This window comes from Phoenix dactylifera, chromosome 6 (assembly GCF_009389715.1).
Source record: "Phoenix dactylifera cultivar Barhee BC4 chromosome 6, palm_55x_up_171113_PBpolish2nd_filt_p, whole genome shotgun sequence".
Lineage (NCBI taxonomy): Eukaryota > Viridiplantae > Streptophyta > Magnoliopsida > Arecales > Arecaceae > Phoenix > Phoenix dactylifera.
The window spans coordinates 12,320,879-12,339,104 of NC_052397.1; the positions used below are offsets into that span (position 1 = coordinate 12,320,879).

General features: G+C 39.1%; 1 protein-coding gene across 1 annotated transcript; it reads right to left on the bottom strand.

Moving 5' to 3' along the window:
* Positions 1-9,891: 9,891 nt before the first annotated feature.
* LOC103715925 (oleosin 18 kDa-like) lies at positions 9,892-10,658 on the bottom strand. Its single transcript, XM_008803724.2, has one exon. The coding sequence runs from the start codon at positions 10,594-10,596 to the stop codon at positions 10,174-10,176; it is 423 nt and encodes a 140-aa protein (XP_008801946.2). The 5' UTR covers positions 10,597-10,658; the 3' UTR covers positions 9,892-10,173.
* Positions 10,659-18,226: the final 7,568 nt, after the last annotated feature.

An 18,226-nucleotide genomic window follows, 5' to 3' on the forward strand; every position in this document is an offset into this window, starting at 1 on the left:
CTAATTTTATTTGTATATGCATATATATAAACACACATTTCCTTTCGTATTTTGTTGTGTTGTGTTTAAATATTTAATTTTTATTACTATGTTGTTACAATAGTTCGGCAATCTTCTATAATTTTTAAGGTTCTCATTCCTTAGAGCTCCAATTCTTGCCATACCATATGATAAATCTCATAATTTAGGATAATTGAAGAGGCATTAGTTTTTTTTGAAGTTGATAGTCTAAAATATTTTAAATGTCTATATATCTATTTGTATATCTATTCATATAAAAACAATCACAGAAGAGATGTAAATGATAAACAATAACAAAAACAAGTAGATCACTACTAACCTGTTCCCTTATCTATGGAGCAGCCGTAAATAATTCATTAATAGTTGAACGTTTATTTTTAAACTTAACAACTTGAGAATGATTTGGAGAATCTGTGAGCTAAAGAGAACAATTCAATAAAAAATTTTAATAATTCAAAGGATATTGTTGGTAAGTTCAAGACTTCCATCTTGCCCTTCAGTCTGTCGAGGTAGGAGTGTCATACGTACCGTTAATGCTTGCACTGTATAGAAAATATTTATTTTATATAATTTTGTTTATTTCATTCTCATGTTGTAAAATCCTAATATGTGTAAACTATAATGTTAAAACATGTAACCTTTCCAAACATCCCTTGTCAAATAGGGTTACCACTGAAATAATCACAGTTAGGGGCGTTCCTTGGCATAATCCAATCTGGTCGTCCTAAAATGGTAGCGGCAAAGCCACCATCCAATCCAAGATAATTGTATGAGCTTTGAAAATTGGATAAACACAAGTTCATATCCAACAAAGCATATAACAGATGATGGGATGAGCCTATATTTCCATCAATCTGCCGGTCACTATATTGTGGACTGCTATTACAAATATATTTTTTTTTATTTTTTGTATATTTTGTTTTCTAATTATCATTGGTATACTTATACTAGAATAATATAATAAATCTGAATTTACTAAAAAAAAATCTCCTTTCCATCCAAACCTAGTTTATACCTAATGTAGAGAATAGTGGACATTTTGACATCGACTGAAACTGATCTCTTTGACTTCGGTCATAACCGAGGTGAATGACTTCGATGTAAACCGAGGTGCCATTTTTCTCAAAGTAATAAAGATTAATAGTTAAACCAAAGCTAGTTAATGCACGATCGACATGATTATCACCGTGTGCTGCTCGTGAGGGACAGTAACTACGTTGTTAATGTACAACTGACTGTTACCATACAGTTAAGGCACATAGCGCTAAATCATATAACAAATGCATATTTTATCTTATATAAAGGGATAACCTAGGGATCATCAAGTAATCTCATTCAGAGACTCCTCTCGACATATTTTCTCCCTTCCACTGTTGATTTAGTATTCTAACTTAAGCATCAGAGGGTCCCCCACTGGAAACCTTCCTGCCAGTGGACTTCTTGCAGGTTGGCCTCGGCAACAACTGGTTTCCGTTCTCCTCGGTTTCACCTAATATTAATTCTCCTCAGTTCTCACTGACCTCATTACAGAATCTAGTGGCAATAGACTAGCATTAGAAGGAGGGCCCAGCAGACTGATATCAAGGAAGGGAGTACAATAGTTCATCACCATAAAGTCACGAAGGACTCGTAGAGCATTCAATGCCTCGCAGCAATGGGCTCCTGCATCACATGCTTCTTTGCAGAGCCCGACGCACGCACCACCGCCACCACAATCAGCAACACCTATGAATTTCGAGCAATTTAATCTGCTCGTACAGTAAGCACAAGACTTGATAGCAATAGTTTATGGCTTGCAGCAAACAATAGCATAGCAGGCACCGACCCAACCTGAACTAGCCCAGCCAAGTAACCACTCTCGACCACTGACGCATCATGCGCGACAGTCAAGTCTCCATTCCTGTCCTCAGAGCCCTGAACAATCTTGGTATAGTCGGCACAACCGACAAAGAAGTCCTAATCGGAATGGAAAAAAGCACACTCCAATCCCCTATTTTGACAAGAACTCTACTTCGAGTTGTTCGTCTTCTTGTGGGACAGAGCAATTGTCACATCGAGAAGTTGACCTCGATTGAAAGATTAAGGAGATGGGGCATCAGATTAAGGCATTAAAGACCGGACCTCAAGGCCAAATAATGACTTCAATTTTTCTACGGATACCCTTTTTTTTGACAGATCATGGAGGAACCAATTCTACCTCGGTTCAAAATGCCACAGCTGGGACCATACGACGGCATCTTGGATCCTTTGGACCATTTGGAAAGTTTCAAAGCTCTTATCATGTTGCATGGGGTGACTGACGCTATGCTTTTCAAGGCTTTTCCTACCGCTCTTTGCAAAGCAGCACAATTTTGATTTTCAGGGCTTTAGCCCCAATCTATCCACTCTTTCGAACAACTCGAACATCTCTTTACGACACATTTTGTTAGCAGTCGAAGATAGCGTCGGGGCTCTGATACATTGCTCGATGTCAAGCAGAGGGAAGGAGAGTCCCATAGAGATTTCATCAACCATTTCAATGCGGCGGAGTTGGAAGTCCGCGACCTGAATCAGTCGATCACGATGTCACCTACGAAGGGTGGGTTAAGATCGTCCCACTTTCTCTTCCCATTGGAAATGCTTCCCTGTGGATTTCGCCAAGATGTTGGAATAGGCAGAAAAACATGCCAATGCAGAGAAAGCTATGGCCTCTCATCGCGAGTCGGCTAGGCTAGGCCTAGTGGAGGAGGCAAAAGGATACGAAAAGAGAGGGGTGCTTCGAGGAGCAACTCACCCTGTGAAGAAGGAGGTTCTTGCCGACCGGAGAGCTCTCCTTAGAAGTTTGAGAGGTATATCCCTCTTAATACTTCGAGAAAATAAATTCTTAAGAAGATTGAGGGTCGAGACTCCTTACGGCCTTCATGGAAAATGAAAACACCAACGAATAAAAGAGACAAAAAGAAGTATTGTCGATCCCATCGTAGCCACAGACAATATATTGAAGAATGCATCTAGCTCAAGGATGAGATTGAAACACTCATCCAACATGAATCGTTGGATCGGTATGTACATAATCAGCGCGATTGAGAAGTGCCTGCCTCGGATCAACCTCCACTCGAGGAGCCGATCGATAACCGCTCGACAACGGTGGTTATCAGTACAATTGCGGAGGTGCAGACGAGGTGTTGAACACCTCATGCGACCAAGCCAAGCCGGAGGCAGGCGCTTCTCCAAAGAGATAGTGCACAGGTAATGTCATTTCTTTCTTTGATGCCGACTTGGGAGGAGCGCTGACTTCTCAAGATGATTCTATAGATATTTTTCTTACAATCGTCAATTATGATGTAAAGAGAATTTTAGTTAATAATGGATGTTCTTCCGATGTGTTGTTTTATGATACCTTCTAAAGAATGAAGTTATCTATTGGGCGATTGCAAAAAGTCAACTTACCTCTGGTCGGATTCTCAAGCGACTCTATCCCCATGGAAGCTGTGATTAATCTATCGGTTACCTCAAGACAATAGCCTTGAAAAAGTACTGCGAGGTTGGATTTTTTAGTGGTTCGGATCCTCCCTCCCCCTCGCCGATCGGCATGGCCTCAATGCTTTCCAAGCTGTGGTATCTACTTACCATCTGCTCGTATGTTTTTTCACTAAAAATAGAGTGGGAGAAATTCGAGGTGATCAGATATTAGCTCATCAATGCTACATGGCCGTCCTTAAAGAAAAGAAACCAATGGAGGCATTGCCAATTGAAGGGTTAGACATAAGGGACGAACTAAAAATGCGACAAGATGAGCCAGTCGAAGAATTGGTGCAAGTCCCCTTAAGGAAAGAAGAACTTGACTAAACTGTGCAGATTAGCTCGCAGCTAGATGAGGAGAATCGGGCAAAATTAATCAACTTTTTCTATGCCAATGATGATGTCTTCACCTAGTTAGCCACTGATGTTGGGAAGAAGCCCCAAAGTGATCGTTCACAAGCTCAATATGAACCAAGCATACCAGCCTGTGCGATAAGAAAAAAGGAGCTTTACCATGGAAAGGTAACAAGTCATAGACCAAGAAGTTGACAGACTTCTAGAAGCCGGCTTTGTATGTGGAATGAATTATCTTGACCGGCTGGCCAATGTTATACTTGTCAAGAAAGCTAATGAAAAATGGCGAGTTTGTATTGATTAGACCGACATGAATAAGGTTTATCCCAAAGATAGTTTTCTTCTCTCAAGGATTGATCAACTCGTGGATGCAACCTCGGGACATCAGCTCCTAACCTTCATGGATGCATTCTCCAAGGATGAGGAGAAAACAACCTTCATTACTGTCAAGAGCCTCTACTGCTACAAGATAATGCCTTTTGGTTAAAAGAATATAGAAGCAACTTATCAATAGCTTGTCAACAAAAGTTTTAAAGAATAGATTGGCCAGAATATGAAAGTCTATATGGATGACTTGCTCGTGAAAATTTGAGTAGCAGAGCAACACATAGCTAACCTGGAGGAAGCTTTCGCAACCACAGATAGTTTCGAATGAAGTTCAATCTAGCCAAGTGTGCTTTTGGTGTCATCTTGGAAAAATTTTAGGGTTCATGGTAACACAACGGGGCATCGAGGCAAACACGAAAAAAATCTGAGCAGTACAAGAGATGCAACCACTGAAGACAGTAAAAGAGGTCCAACACCTGGCTGATCGGATTACAATACTTGAAAGATTGTGTCTAAATTGGCTGAATGTTGTCTCCCATTATTCAAAGCTCTAAAGCAACCGAACAACTTTCAATGGACCGGAGTGTCGGATGGCCTTCGACTAACTTAAAAAATATTTGGGTCACCACCTCTCCTTACAAAGATACAAGTCGGAGAAACACTTTATCTATACTTAGTTGTTTATCCTTCTGTTGTAAGCTCAATATTGGTACGAGAAGAAGATAGATGTTAGAAGCTGATTTAGTATATAAGTTAGATATTGTGAGATGCTAAGATGAGGTATTCCAAGTTAGAAAAGACATTTAATGCTCTTATCATTTTTAGCTATGAAGCTTTGACCATACTTTCAGGCCCATTCAATCGCAGTGCTAACCAACCAACCAGTGAAACAAATTTTGCAAAGGCCAAAAAATGCAGATTAGTTGGCAAAGTAGAGCTTGGAGAGTTTGACCTTGAGTATCGACCTTAGCCTGCAATCAAAACACATGTGCTGGCTGACTTTCTAGTAGAATGTACTATTCTTGATGAAAATTATTCCTAGCTCCCCTAGAAAGGTAAGATTACCGGGAAACCCTGAATTTTGCATGTTGAAAGATTATCAAGCTCAGGGAGCAGCAGTGGTGATCTTATACTTACAAGGCCAGACAAAGTAATTATACAATATGCACTGCGATTCAAGTTTTCAGCCTTAAATAATGAAGCTGAATATGAAGCACTTGTTTACTAGGCTTAAGTTTTCTAAGGAGCTCAGCGTTCAACAATTGAAGGTCTTTAGTGATTCACAGTTGGTCGTTAGTTAAGTACGAGGATAGTTTGAAGCTCGAGGACCGTCGATGATCAAATATTTGCAAATGGTGAAGGACATCGCTTCGATATACATCAAATTCCAAGGATGAAAAATGCGAGGGCCCTGTCAAAACTAGCGACCTCGGAGTCAACTGATCTGACTAAAGCCATGTATTTTGAAGTTCTAAAGATGCTGAGTATCACAGAACCCAAGTTCATGATGAGCACTATGGTGGAGCTGAGATGGATAGATTCTTTCATCAATTTTTTGAAATATAAAAAATTGCTAGCAAATTGGGCTGGGGCTCGCTGATTGAAGCGCCAAGCTTCTCATTATATCCTTTTGATGACAGGTTATACTGAATATTCCAATTGCCACTCCTCAAGTGCCTTCATCTAACCGAGGCGGAATATGCGCTTTGGAAGGTACATGAAGAAATCTATAGCAATCATTTGGTGGGCCAATCCTTGGCTTACAAGATTTTACAACAAGGATACTACTGGCCGACCTTACAATGGGACGTAGTCGATCTTATCAAAAAAATTCAACTGATGTCAATGTCATGCCATCATTCAATGACGACTAGTTGTACCGTTAACACCGATCAGTGCCCCTTGGCCATTCGCACAATAGGGGATAGACATTCTCTGACCCCTTCTAGTGGCAACCGGCAAAGTAAGTTTCTCATTATAGCTATGGATTACTTTACTAAATGGGTAGAAACCAAACTAGTGGCTCGGATTACCGAGATAAAAACTAGAGACTTTATTTAGAAGATTATAATTTGCAGATTCGGACTTCCTCGAGTAATCATCACAGATAATAGGCATCAATTCGACAATGCTCGGTTCAAAAAATTTTGTGGTAAGCTCAACATTGATCACTGGTTTACTTCAGTAGCGCACCCCAAACCAATGGAGAAGCCAAAGTGACCAACTGAATAATTTTACAGAGGGTAAAAGCAAGATTGGACTTAGCAAAAAAATTATGAGCCAATGAGATGTATAGTGTCTTGCGGGCATACCAAACAAATTATCAAATTTCTACTTGAGAGATGACCTTCAACCTTACCTTTGGAGCAGAAACTGTGATCCCACTCTAGATCGGACTCCCATCACTTTGGGTGGAGAGCTTCAATGACCATATAAATTTAGATTAGCTTCAGGCTAATCTTGATCTTCTAGAGGAGACTAGAGAACAAGCTCGGATCTATAGTTCAGTACTACAACTCAAGAGTCAAGTGAAAGCTTGTTCAACCTGGAAACCTTGTATTAAGAAAAATCGAAGCGTCACAATTAGGAGAACTCGAAAAATTGCCCTCTAATTGAGAAGGATCGTACCAAGTAGCCGAAGCAATATGACCAAGAACATACAATCTAGGGTATCTCAATGGTACCTTAATTTTTCGGACTCGAAAGTCCGAGAATCTGCATGCATATTATCAGTAAGGCTCACTATATTCCAAGTTAATCCTTAATATATATCTATATTTTAGGTCAAACGATTATGAGTAACTCATCTAGATCAAATAAAATTAGGGATACCCCAAAAATGCTTGGGCCTCGACTTGAGACCCTGAGATCAAGGAGAGCCTAGTGAAAAAACCAACTGCTCCTAAGGAGACACCTTGGAAACATCGGAGACCTCCATAAGCCAAGCTCACCCAAAACATGAGTTAAATCTGGAGATGAACTCCAGAAACTCATACGAGGATAACCAAGGATCGGCTGGCACCCTCATCGATCCTCTGATCGGAATTAAGCTTGAGAAGAGGCATCAATAGAAACAAGTTCGGTGCAATGAATCGAACTTAAATAGAAAATAAATTATATTACTACAAAGCATTTGAAACCGAACTCAAGTACTTAGAAAAATTCCATTTTCATTGCATGAAGGAGTTTGTACATTGACCTCAAAATACCCGAGCAAAAAACAAAATACAATGAACTCAGAAAGGCCGAGTAAAAACAAAACAAAAAAGGATTCATTCCTCGTCATCGCCATCATCATCCTCATCCTCATCCTCATCCTCATTATCCTTCTCATCGCCGAGGTCAATGTGAAGACTGTTGAAGTCCATCTTTGGATAAAGTTTAAGGACTTGAGCTCGACAGTCTTCGAAGGTTTTCGCGGAAGCATTGGTGGCATTTTCAATGGATTCCACCCTGAATTGTCTGAAGAAAGGAAGTCATCTACTGCCTTAGCGACCTTCTCCTCGGCCCTACCAGCCATCTCTTTCGCTTTAGCGGCCTCCTTTTTCAGCCCGAGCAATCTTCGTTCGATAACTCCACTACTTGCTGCTCAGATGCCTAGAAGGCCTCTCTACCCTCAAAAAGATGACTATCAGAGATCATTGCACAAGTTTGTGCAGTCGAGGCTTGAGTTTACCCTAAGAAAATAAAGTTTTATGATAAAGAGAGAAGATAAAGAATTCTAAAGAAGTTTACCCTAAGAGTCGATCGGGCTCAAACCGACACTGATCAGTGTCTCCTCAGACAACAATTCTTATAATAGAGGAATCTTCGATTTAAGAAGTGTTCAAGGATCCCTGGTCGTCACTAGATAATCTTAGAGGTCGGTTCAAAGACCTCGAGGTATCTTCTATAGGGTCTCAAACTACCATGGCTGCTCAGAGAAAATGAAAAAAAATCTCTCCTTCTATCCATGAATGGAAGAGGGGAAACCTTAAATCAATTGGCAGCTTTTCCAAGGAGAAAAGTACCACCAATTGCTTTTTCGAGGATGCCTCTTTAAAGTGAAGCATCTCCAAAAAAGAGAAATTGAGGCTCAGATGTTGTGAAGAAGATAGAGTACAAGAAAACCTATGATGATCCGCTGGGAGTTTGGAACTAGCTAGGGCGGAATAAGGCTATAAATCCTCTTCAGCTGGAAAATAAAAAGGTGTAGAGATAATCCAAGCCCAGCCCCGAGAGTTTTCTTGTACGACTCGAGCCGAGAAGGAGGAGGTTTTGTAACTTGTTTCTCGGGACCAACAAGCCCAAATTTAAACTCAGGAGGGACTAAGTGTTGAGCTTGGAGCATGTCCAATTTCTCTCGGGTGAGGACCAACTCTTCGTATTCTAGGCCAAGTGAATTTTGGGCCCAACCACACTTAGAGGTCAGGAATGTCGAGCTTGAGGAGAATGGTCGAACGATCAACTCCCTGTTGAGACCTCGATCTCAGCCTCGCTCATAGTGAAGAAAATGAAAAAAACGAAAGAGAAAAAAGAAAGAAAGGAAAGAAAAAAATCTGAGCAGCCAAAAGCAAAAATCCGCTGATGATCGTTGGAGAGAAACTGGAGAGGATGCTGGAAGGAGTATCAAAGATGGAGAACTCTGTAAGAGAAGCACCAAGGGAGAGCACAAGCTGTTAGAGAGATTTGCAAAAGAAGCAAGAAGTGAGAAAGGAAGAAAGGGGATCGCCTTATATAGAGGCACAAATAGCTTTGATTGAGGTGATGGCTCAGTTTTTCGAATTGATTCAATCATGTGTCAGCTCAGGATACAGCATGAGCAATCTATCTGGATTGCCACATTAATAACGCTTCAGGATAGCCCCATCATGATGATGCTTCGAAAAGATCAATCGATGCATTAATGCTTTGTTTTAGATGTTTTATCCTTGGTTAAGATGACCATACAACTTTCATCGCCAAAACTAAGATTAATTCCAGACTCAAAAGTAGAGGGCAAATGATGAAGAAAATATTAAACATCTTGCTGAAACCGACCTCTTTAACTTCGATCATAATCAAGATGAATGACTTCGGCGTAGATCGAGATGCTACTTTTGCTCGAAGTAATAAAAATTAACAATTAAACCAAAGTTGCAGTTGATCCACGATCGATGCGATTACCATAACATGCTGCTCATATGAAATGGTTACCATATTGTTAACGTACAACTAACCATTATCCCACAATTAAGGCACATAATGCCAAATTAGGTAAAAAAATTGCATATTATACCCCATATAAAAGGGTAACTCGAGAATCCTTGCCTAAACTCATTTAACGACTCCTCTCGACATATTTTCTCCCTTCTACTGTTATTTTAATATTTTACCTTAAACATCGTAGGGTCCTCCACCAAAAACCTTTCAATTGATTTTTTGCAAGCTGGCCTCATCTCACCAACCTCTGTAGTGGCAACAATATCCATCACATTAGTCACTATCACTCTCTGCGCTACTGAAAGATTAGAACTACATCTAATACCACTAATACCATTAGTAATAATCTACAACCTCTCTCAGTAGAAACATTCAAGATCCTGGCACCTGCAAATGCGGAACCAAACGCGCACCAAAACAATTTAATTTTTCGGTACCTACAAACTGAACACCATCATAATTAACCAGCCTAACCAAACATCAGACGGGCAAAGGAGCCAAATTTAGCAGGCGTTCAAAGAACTATTTCCACCACAAATAACATACTAATACGAGAGAGAGAGACGAATGCCTCAACACTTATTAACAGTAGTACAATTATTGTTCATACATACAGCGAAGCATAAGGCTATGAGAACAAGAAAACCGTATTAAACCCCTTACAACGAAGCAAGACCCGACACATAACCCAACACTAAACAAGAAGTACTACCACTCTACACCAACTCAACATATATATTTCTCCTCTCCAAATGAGACAGGAGCAGTGGAGATTTTTTTTTTCTTCTTTTATGTCCTGCCCTGCATCCCCTGGGTGGCTTCCTTGGTCCGCTGCCCGACATGCCCCACCGCTTCTGCCGTCCGCTGCCGCACCTGCTCCAGCTGATTCGGTGCCTTTGATACGAGCCTCCGGGCCTCCTCCATGAAGCATGAGAGCGACGACAGACCCGTAAGCCCGAAGGCACCGGATGCCAGAAAACCGATCACGGCCAGACCGATGGCGATCGCCGCCGGGACCAGCACCGGGCTGAAAAGGAGAAAGAGCGGGGTGGTGATGGCGAGGCCAACGACGCTGGCGGTTAGCGTCACGCCAGAGAGGACGAGGAGGAGTCCGCCGATGGGGAAGACGGCGACCACGGTAAGCACCTGGGACTTGGATGGGCCCTTCTCGGGGAGGAAGCCCCTTAGGCCTTCAGGGAGGCGTTCGGCCATGTCTGCCAACGGAGGCTGTGGAGGAGAGAAGAGAACGGAATGGATATGAGAGGAGGAAGGGCTGGAAGAGATGGAGACCGAAGAGGAAGAGAGGGGTGTGGGGTGGTATTAGAGGGAGAGAAGAGGCTGACACGTGTGAAGAGGCTGACACGTGTTAGAGAGAGGTCTTGGACATGTAGCTCGGCGATTGGGATGACCTTATAAACTGCCACCTTAGGGTTTTGCGGATGTGCACCCTCGGGATGGTTCGGCCTAAATTGCACCAGACGAATGAAGGCAATGTTCTCGGCGTTTGGTTTCACGGTTCAGAGTTGATTTTGGCAGCATTTACGCCATCTCAGGCATAAATGCATGATCGGCATAATAATTGCCACAACATGAGTCATTACCATGCAATTAACGTACGACTAGTCATTATCGTACGATTATTGCATCCTCTGGTAATTAAGGTAACGAACATTGATCCCATCCTATATATAGAGAGAACTGGGGGGACCCTCAAGTAGATTCTTTGGAACTCTCTTTTACTCTATCATTTCTTTTTCATTCTTCTACTTTTGCTCTAGAATTCCACTGACTTGAACATCGGAGAGTCTTTACCAAAAACCTTCTGACAAGAGAACATTTTTGTAGGTCGGACTTGCATTTCAGAGAAGCTCGACAGCTTTTCAACTTTTTGAAGCCTACCCTCAGTTTAAGTCCGATTTGCTCTTTATCTTGGTATCGGCCGATCTCAATTGATCTCGAGAAATGACTGACCTCAACTCAAATTTTCTTGACAACAAGTTCAATATTTAACATTATCTAAGAGGAATTTCATCTAATAAAAGCAAGGCATGAAGAAACGATGCACTTTTCTGTTACGACTGTTCCAAGAAGATTGGCCATTTCCATGCTCAATCCCACTAGCGATGGCTAATCAAGAGAGGCAACAGCAGAGGCCACATCGATTGGTTCACTGCTTGTCCAACTAGGGGTGCAAATGGGTTGGGTCAGGTCCGATCTTGAGAGGCCCAGATCCGACCCGAGTTCTTGTTCGGGTCCTAATTTTAGACCCAAACCTGACTCAATTACAGATCGGGTCGGGTCGGGTCCACGGCTACAATTTTGATTGAACGGATTATTCGGGTCAGGTTGGATCTATGTATAACTCGGACCTGACCATAAAATTTGGGTTCGGATCGGGTCCAATTCGGGTCTGGGCCGGGTCGGGTTCGGTTCGGGTCATCTTTGGAATTTTACCATCAAAATGAGTGTGAATCACTTTCCTTTCTTAATGTAATGTTGGAGTCAGGTATTAGTATCTTTTACATTTGGACTTACGTTGCACTCTTGAATTGTAGAAGTTGACAAGATTTCAATGAAGAATGCGGATTATTGGCCCAAGGCCCGATCTCTTATCTGGTTGGAGAAACAGTGAACATATTTTGCAGTAAAATATATACAAATTACTACAATAGTTAATGGATAGTTCAATCAAACATAAAGTTGTTATGAGCATGAGAAGGCCAACAAAGAATTTATCAATATCTATGGCTATGGAAAGTAATTGCTGCCCTCCCATTATCCGAAACCACCAATAACCATAGCAGTAAACCGAAGGAGAAACCATAGAAGCAAAAGAATACAAGGTAAAGCCCACCCACCATCCACAACTCCAAATAAATTCCACAAAATCCAACCATTTCCTTCGATCTCTTTTATTACATATCTAAAGGACGTCCCTTCTTCCAAACTAGAAGCACTTCTAACACTTGTGGAAGAGCTAAAGCACACACAGAAACCGCTTTAGCTTATTCTTTAAAGGTCATTTTGCTAATGCGGATGCAATTGCCCACCATGTTCATCAACCTGTAATTCTGAGCATATATTCTCGGTACAGCTTTAGAATAACTTCAAATTTGTTCATACCAATGCTGAATCAAAAGATACTGCATTCCAAATACACCAAACATTGCATTCAAATAGTCTATTGTTTTCAGCTTTACACATCAGAAGCAACAAATTCGGGTGCCAAAGTAGCAAAATTGTTGCAAAAATTTGTCAATCACTGCATTTGATATGAATAGAAGCAAAAGCCTTGAACCGACAACCAACTAACAAGCAAGATCACCAAGATGATAACAAAGAACTCAAAATACTCAAACTGAAGGCTGATGCATTCTGAATCTTTATCCTCCATGGCTCTAATTAGCAAGCTTTTTAGACATTTTAAATAACATAAGCACTCATGCAGCTATGGAAAAGGATAATAGATATAATTAACTATGGATAAAAATTACAATATTATTAACAATGTAAACATAATAATGAAGATGATTGTTACCGGCATAAGTTAATCATCAGTATTAATAACAACAGTAATTTCGTAATCTTCAACCTTGCATTTTGTATGAGGAAGCAGGTCATCTACAAATGAAAAAATTATGAAATTAAAATTTGTAAAGTTTTAAAGCATTAGTACATAATAAAATTTATGGATGCTCTAGGAATTGAACTTGCAAGACGAGGCAAGATGTCTTGAAGCCAATCTTGTGTGCATATCAATACCTCAACCGTATTCGGAGATAGATTACTACGAAAATCATTCAAAACCCCACTAGCAGTACCGATGGCAGACTCAAATGCAATGGTAGAAACAAAATTGCCAAGATATCACATACCATCCTAGACAATATTGGATATTTTGATTCATTGAATCTCCAATACTCTAGAATGTCAAAATTTTGATCCTCTAATGGATGAACCTGCTCAAAAAAATAACATCACAAGTCATTTTTATTAGTATTATTGACTCATATTTCAATATAGGCATCCAAATTAGAGATCATAAAATACCTTCTCTTCCCAATAGGTCTCTAATTCTGACTTGGATAGTTGGGTAATTTCTTTTTTTTGGATAAATTTTTCATAGTTATGCATAAAAAGTTTCTCATCTCCTCTATCTTGGGATGTAGACACCATCTCCTCCACTTGAACATGAGTGATATTTGCACCATATAAAATTGTATAATAATCATAAAATTTTTGAAGAACATCGTGTTCTTTGTTGATCTCAAATGAAGCACAGTCACCATTACTAGAGATTTTCTGAAAGCAATACTTAATAAGCTTCATCTTATGTCTTGGATCAAGAATAACCCCTACGATAAGAATGTGAGAGCATTCCTATCAATACTTGTCAAATTTTTTTTGCATCTTTAAGGACATCATCATCACAACTATATTTGAACTCCTAGATTCTTGAATCAAGAGCATATGTATTCTCCAAATTTCATGGAGACACAAATTTGCGGTTGGCTTTTTTATTTGTGAAAAAATTTCAGTTTTATGATAGAAAACCTTTAAGAAGTTACAAATAATGATGCCTTGAGACCCATCTTTCTCAGTTGGTGCATCTTCAAAATTAGGATCCTAGGCCACAAGTTGCATAAATACATCCTTGATTGTAATGCATTATTTAACATGAGATACGTAGAATTCCAACAGGCAGATATATCTACGCATAATCTTTTTTTACCATTCATCTTGAATTGTTTTACAATTCTACAATTCTCATAAACATTTCCAACCTTGCTTGAGATGATTTTATATATTTAACAACCTCGCGGATCCTATAAATAGCACCCTCCACTACCTTCAACCCATCTTTCACAATCAAATTAAGAATATGTGCACAACAACGCACATGAAAAAATTTACCATCTAAAAGTAATTTTTTTCTAAATTGTTTTTGAAGTTTCGTTGATACAACTATATTTGCTGACAAATTATCAAGGATGATTGAACCCAACCTGTTGGAAATTGTATCCTAAATGTCAATCGTCAGCATATTGATGATTGAATTTTGTAAATGAATTGACAAATTAATAAAGTATTATTTGGCATTATTCATCATTTCATCTTCAAATGAACTCTTATATGATGAAGTCCTTAGGACTTATGTTATGATAAAGGAGGATTTATCTTTGAGTCCTTAAACTTGTTCGCGACCAAATGATATGTTGTTACTAGGACGACAACATTATCGAGATTAGGTCGTTGTGTGACATATACGTTGGTTGTTCTCTTAACCAAGGAGTGTGGAGACACTGGTATGCCACATAGGTGAAGTATAGGAGTACATTTCACCGAACGTGACCAATTCCGGAATGCTCTACTGTCGAGAGATGTTCCGAGTAGATATGGGTATAAGTTTGGCTCTCTGACCTGAGTCCGCAACCTATGATTAGCAAGCAACTCACTGTACTTTGGTACCAGACTACCTAAATTTCTAATTCAGTGACGGAAAGTCACTGGGTGCAGTTAAGTACTTGCGTAGTCAGTTTTGAGTCAAGATGGAATTGACCCCTCCTGAAAATAGGAGATAATGTCTTGTGATTAATTTAGCAAAACCTTGGCTAGGATAATCCCAGTGAGGAGTCACGGGATATCTAAAGTTAATCATATAATGGATGTACTAATTATAGGGTTGACAGTGAGCTCTAAGTCATCCTGGCATTAGGAGTCAAAGAGATTGAATTATACAGTAACCATAGTCCAGGATTCCAGAATATTTACTTCACATATATTCGGCCTATCCGGATATCGGGTACCATTACTGGATGGTCACATCGATTAGTATAGGAAGATGTTCCTATACTACTGGCTTAGGTTCGAACCTATGAGGTCATACATATAGAAGTTTCTAGGTTGATCAAATGGCTGATTGATAATTAAGAATCATTCAGGAATAATTTGGTCAATTCGATTGACAAATTATTCTAAGCAAAAGTTGCATTAAAATAATTATTGAATTATTGAAGGATTAATTAGCAATTAGATTGCTATTGAACTCAATTTGATTGAGTAATTGGGCTTAGGTTGAGCCAAATTGAATAGGATTCAATTTGGGCTGCATCAGGGTTTGACCTAATTGGATTAGGTTCAACCCAAGTAGATTGAGTTTGACCAAATTGATGAGACTTGACCCAATTAGATTGGGCTTGATCCAAATCAATTAGAAGACCTTATTTGATGAGGATTATGAGTCCAAATAATTAGAATTGGATAAGGAGAAGAATCCCTAAATTTTAGGAACCCATCCTTATCTTCTTGGAGAAGAATGACACCTTGATTTATCCCCAATATTTTCCATGCCTATCCTCCTTATTTTTGGCCAAAAATTGGCATGAGAAAGAGAGGAGGCTGGGGCTATATTTTGTATAAAAATGGCACCTTAAATCTTTCTAGAAAAATTTAGATGAATTTTCTAATTTGTAGGGATTGCATGGTGCATGAAATAGGGTGGTCTGCGGCTGAACTTTGGATGTATGAATTCCTATCTTTTAGAGATCCAAAATGCACGAAATTTGGATATGTTTATCTCCTCTTAGCTGCCAAACCACCAAAACTTTTTGGAGATTTTATCAGCTAAATTAGGTGTGAGGCGTGGGGTGGTCTTTTGGCTATAAAAGACCCCCATGGGTTCAAAATATATAATATTTAGAAGTTTCAAAAAATTCTGAAAAAATTTTCTGAGGGCCTCCATCCCTTCTTCTCTTTCTTCCTCACATCCATCCTCCATATCCTTGAAGAACAATCAAAGGTTGAGTGTTTAGAAGGAGACAGCTTCAACCATTGCAACGTTCCTGCACGAGCTAGCACTCCTGCGGAAGACGATCTACCTAGGGCTTTGCGTGTACTTCTCATAGAGGCCATTCGAGTGCGTGGATGCGAAGTCAAGGATCAGATCCACAAGTTTCTTCTATTATAAAAGGTATTAATCCCACATCAATATTTTATTTTAGAGTCTGGGTCTAGGTCTGATTTCTCGAGGTTTTACCCTTCTTTGGGGCTCCTCGCGGAGTTATCTCCAGAATTCATTCGATGGATATTCGGAGATTAATCGAAATAGAGTGTTTACCTTTCAGATCTGATAGTTAATCATGCATGAAAGTTTTAACATAATTATTTAAATGATTTCGGCATAATCCTATATGTTCTTAAGGTGCTGATTTCTAGATTTGATCTTGTAAGAATGCATGAATTAAATTGTTTGATTCGGTTTTTTCATTGCGTTTTAAAACTTAAAAAGAACTATGTATGGCTTGATCTCTCTTATGAAGGGGTACGTAGGCAACCCGATCAGGTTCAGCTATGGTTTTTTTTTTAAAAAAAAATTAAGCATGCTTAATACCGAAGAACCTAGGATTCATTTTCACAACCTTCTCTCAATATTCCAAGATAAAATATAACTAACTGTACAATCACTAATGACTAAGCTCATATGTGGTGAAGGAACCAACTTAAAATTGATGAATGCTTTTTAAGTTTCCAATCATTAATGATGTAATGTGTAGTAAGACACATGTATCCCAATGTTTAATTTGATGCGCAAATGCCAGATGTTAAAGTTGTTTCTTCCACAGCTCGTCTTAAACAAATTTTCAAGTTTTCGTTTTTCCTTTTCATATGTTTTAAAGCAATTAGAAGCCAATGTTGTCCTTGAAACAATATGAAATTCTAGTCTAAGGTTTTTAACAAACATCTGAAAAGCTGAACGTTCAACTGTTGTAAATGGCAACTCTAGAATTACCATTTTTGTGAGGTCCTCAGAGCTTCTTTCTTGATCAAATGAATAGGAATTTAACTCTTCAATGCAACACCATTTTTTGAAGTCACAGTGCCTATTAATATTTTATGTTTCCTATCAAGATATTTTTTTGTCTTACAGTTCTTTGTATGTTTGTGAAAATGACTTGTCCAATTTTTAGGATCGGCTGAAAAAATAAAATGGCAACAACTGCATTTAGCCTCGTTTTTTTGGTTTTCTACCCACTATAATGATTCCATATCTTCGGCCTTCTTTTTTTGTTTGTTTTAGAGCTATCTGTATCATAGGGCTCTATAGCTTGAGAACTACTAAAATGAAGTGCACTTGAAACTTCAGCCATGTTTTCATTGCCACCCATCATAGTAATAACCTATTTTGCATAAAATTCAATAATGATGTATAAGCATGAAATGCAACTAGATACAATGAAAAAAAAATATCAGTTTCAAAATAGTTTCATAACAATGTATAATCATCCTGAACAACAGCCATTCAAGATAACTGCTTCCCTCTTAAATCCTCGGGATCAATATTTAAAATACACTGATACTATGTAATAAAAGCAGGAGAGCAAATGATATGATCCATTTGTTAGCCAGCATACTAAATAGTCCGCTGGCATCAAATCTCTACCAACTATCAAGTATTGAAAAATAGAAACCTCATCCACATTATACTCTTGTTGTAGATAACTTACAACACCTACCAATATTAAGTGGCTCACTTGTGCACTAGTTTATTTTGTATGAGTTTTCATGGATATACATAAATGTATACACCTATTGTAACATCTAACTCAAATAGTACGAGATATTATAAATGTGACAACCAAGCTTTCTTTTTTTGATCATATAGTGCATTAATTAAAAAACTTCTCCTCAAGTTTCAGAGAATCAAAGCTCATAATCATCACCAAGATCCTAAGCCAAAGCTGAAAAAATATGGCCAAGTGAAATTCATCTGCACCTTGGACTGCAGAAATGTGATAATTCCTTCATCGCTATGTTTTCACTTCTCATACACCAAAATCCAGAA

Excerpts from the sequence above, each read along its gene's own strand:
- LOC103715925 (XM_008803724.2), bottom strand. The coding sequence starts at position 10,596 with ATGGCCGAACGCCTCCCTGAAGGCCTAAGGGGCTTCCTCCCCGAGAAG.